The sequence below is a fragment of the Cheilinus undulatus genome, linkage group 22 (genome assembly GCF_018320785.1).
Source record: "Cheilinus undulatus linkage group 22, ASM1832078v1, whole genome shotgun sequence".
Taxonomy (NCBI): Eukaryota; Metazoa; Chordata; class Actinopteri; order Labriformes; family Labridae; genus Cheilinus; species Cheilinus undulatus.
The window spans coordinates 4652355-4667638 of record NC_054886.1 but is presented as its reverse complement, the minus strand read 5'-3'; the positions used below and the strand labels follow the sequence as shown (position 1 = coordinate 4667638).

Below are 15284 nucleotides of genomic sequence, written 5' to 3'. Positions count from 1 at the left end.
ACCTCACAGACAACAACAACAAAAAATGTGCTGGAGTATGATGTGTACGCATGCTGCCCCCTTCACATTTCTGCCTGCCCCCTCATGTATGCATGCCTAGAACCGGCCCTGGAGACACTGCTGATTGCTATGGTCTTAAAGGGGCTGCCTGAAAGTTTTAAGCCATTTGCAATACATGTGGCACATAATGAGGACAATATAACATTTGCAGAATTCAAAACAAAGCTGCATAGTTTTGAAGACACAGAGAAGCTAACCACAGCAGAGTCCAGTGACAATGTGATGTGGTGAGAGCCAGGTGGAGGTCCGCTAAGTTAAAAGCGCGAGACAGGAGCAATGAAGATGTGGACATTGTATGTTTCAAGTGTGGCATGAAGTGTCACTGAGCGAAAGCATGTCGACGGAAGACATGGTGCAGTCACTGTAAGAGTGACACCCACAACGATGCCACTTGTAGACGCAAAGATAAACAAGATGGTGCGAAAAAGGTCAAAAAAGGTCGCAGATGAGAGCGGCAGCGGATCTGGAGCAACAGCAGCGGATTATGCCTTCAGGATCAAGGACAAAGACATCAGGGTTCAGCAGCAACCAGCGTTCAGCATCAAGGAGAAGGGCTTAATGGTTGACACTGGGGCTACTTCCCACATAGTTACCGATATAGCCAAGTTCAAGAGTTTTGACGACACATTCAAGCCAGAGATGCACTGTGTGGACGGCACCCAGTGCAGCGGTGTCGCTCAGCGTAAGGGGAATGCAGAGGTGTTCCTGGTGGACAGTACAGGACAACGACGCAGAGCAATGCTGAGAGATGCATTGTTTATACCGTCTTACCCCCCAAGACATCTTTTTGGTGAGGTCAGCCACTGCTTTTGGAGCAACGGTCACATTTAAACAAGGACAGGACATGTTGACACATAAAGACGGTACCAGGTTTAACATTCATGTGTATGGTAAATTGTATTATTTGCACACTGAGATTGAGGATAGTGATAAGTGCAATACTTGTCACGACATGCAGACGTGGCACGAAATATTAGGCCACTGCAACTATGAGGATGTGCTAAGATTACAAAATGTGGTTAACGGCATGCAGATTAAGGGGAAGGTTATTAAGCCTGATCAACAGTGTGAGGTATGTATTCAGGGACAGTTTGTTCAAACTTGAAGTAGAGACCCTGATACAAGAGCAGATGCCCCCTTACAGATGGTGCACACAGACCTAGCAGGTCCCATAGCCAACCAGTCTATTGATGGATACAAATATGTGCAGTCATTCACTGATGATTATTCAAATGCAGTGTTTGTATACTTTCTTAAGACAAAGAGTGATACGGTGCAGGCAACTGAAAAGTTCCTAGCAGATACTGCCCCTTATGCAAAGGTAAAGTGCATCAGGTTGGACAATGGCACAGAGTTTATGTGCAACGACTTCCAGTCCGTGTTAAAGAAGAACGGTATCAAGCATGAGACAACAGCCCCATATTCCCCTCACCAAAACGGTACCGCTGAGAGGGGCTGGCGTACTCTTTTTGAAATTGGCAGATGTATGCTAATTGAAAGTCAGCTGCCCAAATATCTCTGGAACTATGCTGTTCAAACGGCAGCCATAGTACGCAACAGATGCTTTAATAAGTGAACAGGGAAGACCCTTTACCAGATGTTGACAGATTAAAGGCCAAACTTGTCCAAAATGCAGAAATTTGGATCTGTATGTTACACATACAAACAGAACAAGGGAAAGCTTGATTCCAGGTGTGACCAGGGATTTTTTTGTCGGTTATGACAAAAACAGCCCTGCTTATTTGGTTTATCACCCTGACACTGAGAAGATTCAGAAACACAGACTTGTTAAATTTGTGAACAAGGTAAATGTGGAAAAGCAAACACAGTCGAGACAGAACATAACGATGATGAAGACAGAGTGAGACATCCTATGGCTGACACAGTCACACAGGAAATCTATGAGAGCACTGAGAAGCCTCAGGAGCCAAGGATGAAAAACAAAAATCCATAAGGTGGTACATCTGATGAGTGTGACCAAGAAAAATCAAGTGAGACAAGCAATGAATCTGCCAGTGGGAGGTACCCTATAACAGAGAGGAGAAAACCAGGTCATTTAAGGGATTTTGTAACTGGCAACAGTGATAGTGATGGATACATATTACCATTGATTACTGTTACAGAGCCATGTGTGCTATGGGTGCACCGATCGATTAGCCAAAATCGGTATTGGTGCTGATTTCCTTAATTTTAGGAGATCGGTGATCGGCAGATCCTTGTAAATAAGATCGGTGGATAAGATCGGTTTCATATGCCTCTACCTACTAAAATGTAAAAAATGAAAGACTAAAGGAACTGATATAATTTAGTAGTTTGGACAGCAATGCTTTAAACTTTTCATTTGTATTTGAGAGAACTACCTCATGTGCAGTTAAAACAAAAAGTTTGTATTGTTTCACGGGTATTGTTCATTGTTGTTCAGTAAAATAAGATTGGAGCATTGAAGGTGTATGCTGTCAGTTATAAAAAAATCGGTATCGGCCAAAATCGGAATTGGCAGGTCAGGCTTTTTAAAGATCGGTGATCGGCCAGAAAATTGCAATCGGTGCACCCCTAATGTGAGGTGTTCCAGGTACATTTAAGGAATCTATGGAGTCAGCTAAATTAAAAACAGTGGGTTAAAGCAATGGACGAAGAAATCCAGTCATTAAAAGCAAACAACACATTTACTCTGACTACTCTGCCAAAGGGCAAGAAAACAGTGGGGGGTAAATGGGTTTATTCTGTTAAGAGTGACATTGAAGGTAAAGACAAGTACAAAGCAAGGTTTGTAGCAAAGGGTTACAGCCAGAAGATGGGGATTGATTATGGTGAAACTTTCTCCCCGACAGCAAACCTGACAGGTGTTAGAGTACTGTTACAAAAGGCAGCACAGGAAAATCTGTTAAACCACCAAATGGACGTAAAAACTGCTTATCTACACGCTCCATTGATTATGAGATCTACACAGATCAACCAGAAGGTTATGAAGGAGGGGAAGGTCTAGTGTGTAAGCTGGAAAAATCCTTGTATGGTCTCAAGCAATCAGGCCGAAACTGGAATAGAATTTTACATGACTGTCTAACTGAAAATGATTTAACACAAAACCCAGCAGATCACTGTGTCTATTCCAAGGAGACAAAACATGGAAAGGTGATTATGATAATCTGGGTGGATGATTTGATAATTTCTGCCAGCAATGACAAAAATAATGATGGATGTGAAAGAGTTTAAGATGAAAGATTTAGGGAGGCTTAAGCATTTTCTTGGTATCGCTTTCACTCAGTCTGATGGGTGTGTGAAGATGTCACAGGTAACATATGTCAACAAGATATTGAAAAGGTTTAACATGCAAAACTGCAAACCCAGGGAAACTCGTGTTACACAGAAGATGTTGCCAAGATGTGTGATGTTAAAAGGTACAGAGAGGCTGCAGGCAGCCTCATATATTTAACAACATGTACACGTCCAGACTTAAGTTTTGTGGTAAGCAAGCTATCACAATATTTTTGTAAACCAACAGAGGAACAGTGGGTAACTGTGAAGCACGTTTTAAGGTACCTCAAAGGCACTGCAGACAGGGAGTTGTGTTTCAGAAGAAAGGACAGTAAGGGTTTGGGCCTGGTAGCCTGTAGTGATGCAGACTGGGCGTCTGATACCACTGACAGGCGCAGCACCACTGGTTACCGTGTAAGCCTAAGTGAGAACAGTTCTTTAGTTTCATTGAAAACTAACAAACAACCTGCAGTAGCACTCTCAACATGTGAGGCAGAATACATGGCTCTGGCCTCTACTCTACAAGAATGTATATACTTAGAGCAGCTATTGATGAGTACAAATACACACAAACAGTAGTGTATGAGGATAACCAGGAACGATTGCCCTAGCCAAAAACCCTCTAAGCAGACATCGAATATCATTTTATAAGGTCCATTGTAAATGAGAGGAAAGTGACTCTGGTATATTGCACTAGTGAAGAAATGGTTGCAGATGTTATGACCAAACCTGTCACTAAATCAAAACTGAAAAAGTTTGTAGGTATTATGTTTGGTGTTTAAAAGAGTGGAAGAGGTCCACATCTATATTGTGAGTAATTTTTGTTAAGATTTATACAACCTGAGTACAAGTGGGGGTGTTAAGAGACATTCTTTTATTTAACGTACTCAGCTGTTGTGAGATGAGACTGTACTGTTTTTAATGAGGTGCAGTATTTCATTTCCGCCACTGTGAGGCGCATGTCTGTTGGCCAGGGGCCATGCATTGTTTTGGTTTGTTTTTTTTTTTTTTTGAGTTGGAGTTCATCCTTCCATGACCAGAAGTAAACATGAAGTCGAGCCGTTCCCTCAATAAACATGCCAGAAAAGGCTACAGAGTATAACTGCCTCCGTCAAGTTATTCCCCAAATTCAATGCTGGTGAAGCAAAGCAAAGCTCAACAAGGGTGTGACACCATGACTTTCCAATATTGAACTGTTTCACAATATTCTAATTTTCTGAGACATACAATTTTGGGTTTTCATTTCTGTACGCCATAATCATAAACATTTCAAGAAATAAAGGCTTGAAATATTTCATTCTATGTGTAATGAGTCTATATAATATGTGGGTTTCACTTTCTTAAATGAGTGACAAAAATATTGAACTTCTTCATGATATTCTAATATTTTGAGATGTACCTGTAATGTAATATAACATTTCTGCTCTGGTTCCTTTTATTCTGTCATTTCTGTCCCTGTCCCTCAAGTATATGAGCTTCTCAGTACCTCAGTTGTGCCTCCCTGTTTTGATTGATTGATTTTATTTTATTTTATTGAGTCATGCATAAACAATATGTCAAGCCCAAATAGGCTTACAAGCCACCAATATTAATACAAAAATACCAGAAACCAAAAGTAAATCCCATCCTGTCGTTGTTCTCCAGGTTTTTACTACAAAGACAACTGGTATCACCACGACAAGAAATCGAGATGAGATAATTCTTGTCCATATTTCTCAGCCCTAGGCGTTTAACCATTACAGGCTTCACCTAACATTGCATAAGCTTTTTTACAAAAAGTAAATACCTTACTACTTACTATTTATTCTCACAGCCAATCCCCCTCTGATTTTACATTGGTCTTACTAAACAAGAATGACCCCCAGATGTGACGTCACTACTGGGAAACATCGGAGTTTAAACAGGGAAACATCCACGCCAACAGCTCAGGACAACACTGGCCATGTTTTAAGCTACAAAAGTAAGAAAAAACTAATTAATAGTTAGTTATAGTTATGTCTGTATTATCTTACCTGCTAGGCATTCGACAACCAGAAAAAGACAGCATAAAAACACCAAGTCCACACTTTTAAACATCCTCTTTTTAGAAAAAAAAAGTCTCCAGAACCGTTCAAAAAAAGTCAAACGTGGTCCTTTTAGCCTTCTGGCTCTCGGTTGGTTTCTGGGCTCGTTGTCACGACGTAAAATAGGATATAGACAACTCTACATGTAGGACTTTCACTTCAGTTTTCGATTCCTACTTACTCTAGCAGAGACTGGAGCATCTGGAGGCTGGATTTGTGCGGAGAGCTCTTCTAACTGGCAGGATTCACGTCGCGCTTACGCACGCACGCACGCAAGCGCAGACAGTTCAGTTCCCAGGCAGGGTTCTCCAGGAAATGTAGTGATTTGAAACTTTAGGTTAAAAGTGCCATCACTGAATTAAAAATAAAGACTTTCGCGATAGCAGCTAAAGTCTTAATGTTAATTTAGGGCTGGTGAGTACGAAAGACCGGGTTTTTGCTTTGATTTTACATTTGTATTACAGTCAGCGAGCACTGAGTTATCTGCAAACAGGCTTCTACAGGCGGCTCTTTTATGTAAACTCGACTTGCAAAATCCCGTTTGAGAGTTGATTTCCTTTTTTCTGTTATTGAATGGGCAGAATAAGGGGGTTATCTTTCCCCAAGACAGCCTGGCTGTGGACATCCATAGACGCATGCGCATTTGAACGTCCATAAATGCTTGCGAACTAACGTAAACAGAGAGGACTCGCTGATGAAAGCAGTTCTCCTTAGCCCAGTTTCCACAAATTTGAAGAGTTTATAGATTATGAGAGTTTAAATTAAGGACCCATGCTGTAATCAATTTTAATATTTAGGACAGAGAAATAGCGGTTAGATATCACATCATAAAATGCCTTATTTCAAATAAACATCGTTTAAAGTTCGCTATTTATTTAAACACTCGCATTTTTTTCTAAACCAGCTGGCTGCTAGTTAAGATAACATTATCACTGTAGAATATGTATCATATTTACCTGATTATGATCAATTCGGATATGTTAACAAAATATTTCCCCAAAAACTTTATTTTAAAAAATGAAATATACAAACAATGTAGTAATTTCATAAGATTATGACATTTGTGGTCAGAGGTTCACAGGTTTGATCTGTCTGTCAGAAACTTTCTTGAGAACAAATTTAAGACAAATCTTTTGGAAATATTGGTGAATGAGGCCCATGAGGATGCATCAACCCAAGACCTAAAATCCTGTTTTATTAATAAAAATTACATTATCAATGTGTATAAATTATGCACATTGACAACCAGGGTCTCAAATTAATCTAGTAAGTGAATTTTACTTAAAATTTTCACAAGTTAATGATGCACCCTAAGTTTGACCTGCCCACCTTCATGCTGTGATGAAAAAAACATTTCTTACCAAACCATGACAGCAAAGACAGACAAAGACAGCAGTGACACAGCACCTTCTGTTTCTTTATTCTCATTAAAGCACAAAAAGGCACAAAGTACCAGTAAACACAACAGAGGAGAGACAAAATTTCCCCTCATGTTTAAGGAAGGAAGTTTTAAGGGAGGAAGAGTGTGACTAATGGTGATATGGCATTTTGGATCAGGGTACTGGTGAATGAGAAAGCAGACTAAATTTGAGAACAAACTGTCTGGTTAGACAGCTTTGTATCGCTGCCCTGTGACTTAAAACCCGAGTAAGAAGTTGCTTCATGTAAAAAAAAAAAAAAAAAGCAGAACATCTGACTGGCATCTTTCATCAGAGTTCAAGCAGGCCAATTAATCTTTTTATCTTTTTTCTTTTTTATCTTTTATCTTTTATCTCTTTTATCTAACTGATAAAAAATGTAAACTCTTACATGCACTAATGATTCATTAACGGGAAAAAAGAGGCAGACTCAGCCTTGAGGGCCTCACCCATTGTTTTTAAGCCACACTTTTGGGATTTAGTTATGGCAGCATTTCTCAAGTGGTGAACCGAGACCAAAAAGTGGGTCCCCAAGCTCTTGTGGTTTCAGAAAGTTGGCCTGGGAAAAAATGTTGGGGCAAAAAGTGAAAACCCTAAACAGACATACAGTGCTGTGAAAAAGTATTTGCCCCCTTCATGATTTCTTGTTTTTTGCATATCTGTCACACTTACATGTTTCAGATCCTCAAAATATTTAGTATTAGACAAAGATAACCCAGACCTACCTGGTCCTGTTCAAAAAGTAATAACCCCCTTAACCTAATAACTGGTTGTTCCACCCTTGGTGGCAACAACTGAAAGCAAGCATTTGCAATAACTGCTAGAGTCTTTCATATCACTGTGGAGGAATTTTGGCTCACTCTTATGTGCAGAATTGTTTTAATTCAGCCACATTGGAGGGTTTTCAAGCATGAACAGCCCGTTTAAGGACATGCCAAAGCATACTCAACCTGTGAGAAAAAAACAAATTTTTGCTTCCACACCAGCGATCGCCAGCCTGAGGCATTATAGTTTTGGGTTGTTCATCCCTCTATGGTAGGGGTATCAGACTCAGTAACAGCAGGGGCCAGATTCTGGATTTAGGTCTAAGCTGAGAGCCTTAAACGGTCAACATTTAACCATAAACTGTCTACCACATTTTCACCAGCAATTAATTACAGAAGAAAAGAACTTAGCACTGATGATGAATGATTTTGAGATTAAAAAAGTCAAAATGATCAAAATCTGACATTAAAGTAAAATGTGTTAGCTCAAAAGGCCAAATCATGGTATTAAAAGTTAAACAATTATTTTAAAATGGCGAATTAATGAGGTAGAAAGTCAAAATCGGGTTTTTAAGGTCAAAATATATGATGGAATTTAAAACCATGAGACTAAAAGGTAAAAACATGAGTTAAAAATCTAAATTGTGAACCTAAAATGGGATTAATGTCAAAGTTAGGAGTCGAAAAGGTCATAATGTGAGATAAGATTCAAAATAATGAGTTTAAGAGGTCAAAATATGAGAATATAAAATCGTGAACCAAAAAAAGTCAAAATATGATATAATAATAAAAAGGCAAAATTACAATTAGAAACCGGCAAAATATTGCATAAAATTTTAGATCATGAGTTTAAGAAGTCAAATATGGGATTAAAGTCAAAGTTAGGAGTTGAAAAGGTCCAAATGTGTGAAAAAAACATTTAAAATAATTAATTGAAAAGGTCAATGTTTGACCTAAAATTTAAAATTGTGAATCTAAAAGGGCAAAATATGAAATAAAAAGTCGGGAGTTTGAAAGGTCAAACATGAAATATGATTTAAAATGAATTAAAAAGTCAAAATGTGGATTTGAATGTAAAATTGTGAATCTTAAAGGGCAAAATATGAGATAAAAAGTCAAACCCGTAAGTTTAAGTCATAACTGTGAGAGGAAAAATCAAAAATATGACATGAAAACACAAATGATGTAATTTGTTATTGATTAGTTTTTACTCTTTATGTTTTGCTAATTTTTATTTTAACAAGGATATTTTGAATCATCAAGATTACGTTTACATTTTTATACTGGAGGAAATCTGCAGACCTCAGGCCAGTTATAATTATTTATGATTTGATCTTGTGGGCCGAGCATAACTGTAACACGGGCCTGATTTGGCCCCCAGGCCTCGAGTTTGACACCTCTAATCTATGCATACGTAGGGGCCATACTTCACAACCTCCAGAACACTTTGACGGACTTTTATCAAACTTTGCACAATTATTCACTCTGACCCAAGGATGAACTGATGAGATCCTGATGGCCAAAGATCAAAGGCCTCTTATTCAGAACTTCATTTCCATGCCATTCATGTAAACATAAAATCTGCAAAGTGCTTGGAGGGATCTTCTTTGCACAAACTTTGCACAAATGTTCATCAGGACTTAGGGAAACTGATTGAATTTGATCTTAACTAAAGGTCATGGGGCTTGTGTGCATCCCTTGTGTGTGGACACACTATCTCATGATTGCTTTCAGGGATTTTCCCCAAATTTAGCACACGTTTTCCCTTATGCGAGAATAAAATGATGAGATTTTGGAGGTCAAAGGCCAAAGTCACCAGGCTCGTGCACATCTCTTGTTTGTAAATGCAATATCTCTAGAATGCTCTGATGGATTTTTGTGAATCTTTGCACAAAGGTCCAAAAAGACACAAGGGTAAAATGAAGAGATTTTGGAGGTCACAGGCCAAAGGGTTAATGTTCATCCCTTGCAATTGAGCATGATATCTAAAGATTGTTTTGATGGGTTTTCTGCAAACGGTGCAAACATGTCCACTTAGACTCAAGGATTAACTGGTTACATATTAAAGGTCAAAAGTCAAGGTCTTTGGGCTTCATGTGCATCACTTGGTAGGGATTTGTGATATAACAAGAACACTTTGAGGGATTTCCTTCAAACTTTGCACTTATGTTCACTCACAATCAAGGATTAACTGGCTACATTTTGGAGGTTAAAGGTCAAGGGGAATGGCCGCAACAGATTGGCCTCTAAACATAACGTCAAATCCAAATGGCTGAATACACTCAGACTTTAACCAATACTTTATAATATGTGGCAACAAGGTAAGTTTCCCAGAGTTGGTTATCAGACTGAATGCAGTTTTAACACATTTCTGCACTGCCTTTAGATTTAAAAAAGAACCAGACACTACCGTTTTGCTTCTTTAATACAGTCACAAAAGTTTACAGAAGGAAAAAGTGAGGGCAGTTACTCTTCGATTAGATTTTCAAGACTTTACCATCAATGTTTTCTATTTAAATATTCAAGCCTCTCTCTATGTGTGTGTTTTGGACTGGGCTTAGTGATTCCCGGCAGTATCACACGGACAGTGACCCTGAGTTGTTTGCCATACACTCGCTCTGTTAGTTCCTTATTTGGCAGTGTTTGTGTCCATGCCAACACCAAACAAGCCGCTTTCCTTGTTTCAGGGTCAGCACATGCAGTTCTTATCTTTCTGTTCAGTCTTTAAGGAAGACAAAAGAAGAAAAAGCTTCCATGGCTTCCTTTCTATTGTCCGGTCACCATGAGTCGATTTAATTGCCTCCCTAGAAAGACCTCAAGACACAAGTCTCCATTTTTAATTCCCTTGTGATGTGGTACAGTAGCTATGGAGGGAAACACCAGCTCCCTCTTGTAGCTTTCCCAGCCCTGGAGTCTATCAAACAATCCAGAGTCGTTCTCGTCTTCCTCCCCAGTGTCCAGCATGAGGATATCAGCACAAAGCAGGGGAAGACCTTTTTTCCTGTCTGTATTTCTGGGTCCATAGCTGGGTGTTTTATTCATAATGTAGCTCCAGAGACAGACAGACCTGTCCTTGAAAACCCCCAGCAGATCCACGTTTGAGCACAGATCTGACTTTGCATGCTCATATTTTTAGAAGGCAAAGTAAACATTGCTGAAAAATCTTGTTTTTGCAGACCTCTGGTGGTTGGAGCAAGCAGCAATACTAAAGAACTGTACAGTAAGTGTAGTCTGGAGAGTACATTTAACTTTAACTATTTTATATTTTTTGCATTTGAACCCTATGAAAATGTATAATTACTCACCAGTATATACAAGTATAATACAGACAACCAATCAAAAACCAAAAAATACATTCAAGGTAGTTAAATGAGCTCCACCTCATTTACTAGTCCTGGTAGGAGACTGGCTCTACATTTATATTTTCAATCTGCCTGCTCCAGCACTGCTTTGTGCATCAAACAGAAGAGGTCAGTGAAACAGAGTTTATCAGCCTGGTGTTCGGTTCCTCAGTAAACGCTGCTCACGAGGTCACCCAGAGTTTGAGTCCAGCTGCACCGCAGGTATCGCTGAGCACACAAACAAGTCAGATGCTTGGTTGGAGGGCGCTGGTTTCAGTTACGGGGGATATTCTGCAGGGTTCAATGGGTTCTGGCACCGGTGTGTACAGACTCCCAGATGCCTGGAAAAAAGAGTGGCGTGGTGAGTGTTTGTGGATCGAGAAAAGCAGAGAATATATGTTTTATTTGTGCAAAAGATGTACCTTTATTTCTTTGTTTCCGTTCATCATCATTTCCTTGAAGATCGCTGATGGATCTGGTATGTTTGGGAAAATTATGGCGCTGTGTCTGTAAAAATTTCACACAAGAAGAACAATGTCAATGAAAGAAAACACAACCCTCACAAAGTGTACCTTAGGCTGGCCGCACACTACAAGATTTTTAAACCTTAAACCACTTTTAAAACTTCCCAACCACGGATGTAAGGACAATTTAAAATTATTTTTTAACTCTGTCATGCATAGAGATCACTACAGCGGACAGCTACTCAAAAGCTTTTTTCTTGCATATGCATGAGTTTCAATGGCACAGTTGCACAGTCAGCCACTACAGCAGAATCTAGTGCATCATCCTGTACACTAACTCCTAGTGGCAGACCACTGTATGTGCACTATTCACTCTTCAAACCAACCTACTGTTCTAATGTCAAGAAGCATGACTCTCACAGCCACACTGAGTCACAGACAATATTTCACTCATGCTGTATCTAGACCACTGGTCTGGACATGATAGGATCTTGTTTTCATTGTTACCCTACCCTCAGATCAGAGGTTCTAAAGGGCAGACTAACTTTACACCAGTGTGTGTCTCTTTTTATTGATGTAACAGAGTAAAATAGAGTATTCCTTTATCGTGTTTGCAATACTTGAATGTACATATTAAAATGTGTACATTTTATAATTTTTACCGCATTTTCTATCAATTAAATCGCTATGTGATTATTATTATTATTATTATCAAAATAAGGTATGTCGTCCACTCAAGTGGATATGTGAAAACCTCCTTGGAAAATTCCTTCCTTAAGAACGAATAAAAAACATCAGAAAAAATCCTGGTGGTGGATGACACACTAGATGACCCAGCCACACCAGCTCTCTTAAATGTACCTCACCTGTGTCTGTCTTGTGACACCATTCCCTGATGAAGACCCTGTGTTAGTCAAAACCAGTCAGCATTTTTCTTTGATTTTTATGGATTTTTATCATACATGCCTGAGCTCATAAAAGCTCTGTAACATAATCTTTGACTCAAGCCAGTGTAGCTTCTCTCTTATTTTTTTTACATCGTCTCCCCCAGTTGCAGTGGTGTGAACTTGTCTGCTTTCAGAATGTAGCAGAGCAGCTTAGCTCAGGCAGTTTTGAGTTTAAACTTGTCATGAATCTTTGGTCTGAATCAGGCTTTAAAGGCAAAATAAACCTAGAATAATAAATATGTTGTGACAAAATATGTGTTCATTTTAGCCTTTAACTTTTTAGTGAGACACAGGAGACCAAGGCTGATCTAAAGGGGGGACAATCTTGTTTGCATCACCAACTATCCCTACTCTTTGGTCTCTAAGCTCTACCCCAGCCACTTAGCAGCCTCTTCTGTAATCAGCTATGAACAATAAACTTAAAATTATTTTTTATTATTAAGAGATTAAAAAACCTTTAAGAAATCACTATGTGTTTAAACGGACCATTTCTTAGCTATTTAAAAGCTCTATACATCTTGATTCCTGACAAGACTTTCTACTTTCTATCACACCTCCATATCACTGTGTTTTGTTTTAGCGACTCACTCCTCCTTTCCTCCTCATTATTTCTGTCCACTGTTCAGTAAATAAGACATACAGTGCCGTGGAAAAGTATTTGCCCCCCTTTCTGATTCCTGATGTTTTTGCATTTTTATCACAAATGTTTTGGATCATCAAACCAATTTTTATATTTCACAAAGACAACCCAAGTAAACACAATATGCAGTTTCTGAATGATTATTTAATTTTTTAAGGGAGGAAAAATCCAAACCTATCTGGCCCTATGTAAAAAAGTAACTGCCCCCTCTCGTTAAATCATGAGTCAACTGTGATTAACCACAGTTTTTGGAAAGCTGAGTTCAATTTCACTGACCACACCCAGGCCAGATTTGTTGAATCAATAAATCCCTTAAATAGGAGTGGTCAACCAATTGAAATTACTCCAAAAGTGCAACGATGACTCATCCAAGAGGGCACAAAAGAACCCAGAACCACATCCGAAGACCTGCAGGCCTCATTGGCCTCAGTTAAGGTCAGAGTTCATGGCTCAACCATGAGAAAGACACTGGGCAAAAATGGCACCATGGGCGAGTTCTAAGGCCAAAATCACAGCTGACAAAAAAGAACACAAAGGCTGGTCTCACATGTGACAAGAAACATCTTGATGATCCCCAAGACTTCTGGAGAAATATTCTGTGGATTGACAAGACAAAAGTTGAACTTTCTGGAAGGTGTGCGGCCCGTTACATCTGGAGTAAAAATAAAACAGTATTTGATAAGAAGAACATCATGCCAACAGTCAGACATGGTGGTAGCAGTGTGATGGTCTGGGGCTGCTTCGCTGCTTCAGGACCTGGACCACTTCCTGTGATTGATGGAATAATGAAGTCTGCTGTCTACCAGAAAATCCTGAAGGCAAACATCCAGCCATCAGTTCATGACCTCAAGCTCAAGCGCTCTTGGGTTATGCAACAGGACAACGACCCGAAACATACCAGCAACTCCATCTCTCAATGGCTCAAGGAACAAAAAAATTAAGGTTTTGGAGTGCCCCAGTCAAAGTCCAGACTGATCCAGTTGATATGCTTCGGTGTGTAATCTACTTGGGTTTCTTTTTTTCAGACAATTTATTGTAGGAGATGTTTTTACCTTGACATGTTTCGACTGTCATCTGCAGTCTTCCTCAGAAGCGTCAGCTGCCGTTGTGACGTGTCCTTATATGCTGTTCTTCCGAGGTGTGGTCAGCCCGACGGACCTGTCAGGTCTATCGGGCTGACCACGCCCCCCTCCGCCCGATGGTCTCTGGAGAAGAGAGTCCCAGGTGTGGGAGAGCATGAACGCTCCCTCATCCCGGTTTATGGTGTTGTTTCCCCGTTTCCTGATTTCAATTGCCTCCTTAATCCAGCGTTTGTGTTTGTTGTTCTCTGACCCGATTATTGTTGCGTTGTCCCAGTCCATGACGTGATTTTGTCTTTTACAGTGGTCTGATATTGCTGATTTGAGATTTTCCTGTTCTGCCTTTTCTTTTTCTGTCCTTGTGAGTCGTCCTGCTGTCTGCTTTTCACACTCCTTCTGATGTTCTTTTTTCCTTGTATTGAACATTCTCCCTGTTTCTCCTATGTATGTGTGTTGGCATGATTTGCACGGTGTTTCGTAGATGCCTTGCATTTTTTTGTCCAGTTCTATTTTGTCTTTGGGATGAACTAGCAGCTGTCTGAGTTTGGTGTGTGGTTTTTACGGCCGTGTTTATTTTGTGTTCTTTCATTGCTCGTTGTATTGATTCTGTTATGCCCCAAATGTATGGTATTGTTACCACATCTTTGTAGTTATTTTCTGCTTTTTGTGTGTTTTGATTTTCTTTCTTTCGGTTTGTTTTCTTTGTTTTTCACCTATTGTTTCCCCTTATTTATGGCCCATGTTGGATACTGACAGCGCTGTAGTGCTTGTTTGATGTGTTTTTCCTCCTCCTGTCTGTCCTCCTCATCTGTGATGATGCTGGCCCGTTCATAAAGTGTCCTGACTACTGATATTTTGTGTGCAGTGGGGTGTTCAGATGTCCAGAGTAAATACTGATCAGTGTGTGTAGGTTTTCAGTAAACTGTTATTTTGATGCTGCCGTCATCTTTGTGGTGAATTTTCATGTCCAGAAAAGCTACTGTCATGTTTGATTCCTCTTCATGGGTGAATTTGATGTTTCCAGTGGTGTCCATGCTGTTTAGGTGGTCTGTGAGTTCTTGTGTGTGTCCGTGTTTGAATTTTTCCAGGATGTCATCTACGTACCTTTTCCAGAATATGGGTTTGCATTGTGCGGGTGCTGTGCTTGTGGCTTTGGTTTCCAGATCCTCCATGAAAAAACTGCTCATGATGGCTGATAATGGGTCTCCCATGGCAAATCCTTCTTTCTGTCTTTATATTGTCCCTTTGAATTG

At 39.7% G+C, this 15284-nt stretch overlaps 2 protein-coding genes across 3 annotated transcripts in view; both read right to left on the bottom strand.

Moving 5' to 3' along the window:
• LOC121504569 (interleukin-13 receptor subunit alpha-1-like) overlaps nucleotides 1-5574 on the bottom strand; it is a 33130-nt gene extending 27556 nt beyond the window's left edge. For both annotated transcript variants that reach the window (XM_041779460.1, XM_041779461.1), the window contains exon 1: nucleotides 5328-5574. In XM_041779460.1, the coding sequence (XP_041635394.1) occupies nucleotides 5328-5391 (64 nt within the window). In that variant the 5' untranslated portion in view covers nucleotides 5392-5574. The remainder of the gene's footprint in view (nucleotides 1-5327) is intronic.
• A 4393-nt stretch (nucleotides 5575-9967) lies between these two features.
• LOC121504886 (interleukin-13 receptor subunit alpha-1-like) overlaps nucleotides 9968-15284 on the bottom strand; it is a 34930-nt gene continuing 29613 nt past the window's right edge. The window contains exons 9-10 of the mRNA XM_041779972.1: nucleotides 11324-11408; nucleotides 9968-11242 (exon numbers count right to left, since the gene is read on the bottom strand). Coding sequence (XP_041635906.1) covers nucleotides 11147-11242; nucleotides 11324-11408 — 181 coding nt within the window. The 3' untranslated portion in view covers nucleotides 9968-11146. The remainder of the gene's footprint in view (nucleotides 11243-11323; nucleotides 11409-15284) is intronic.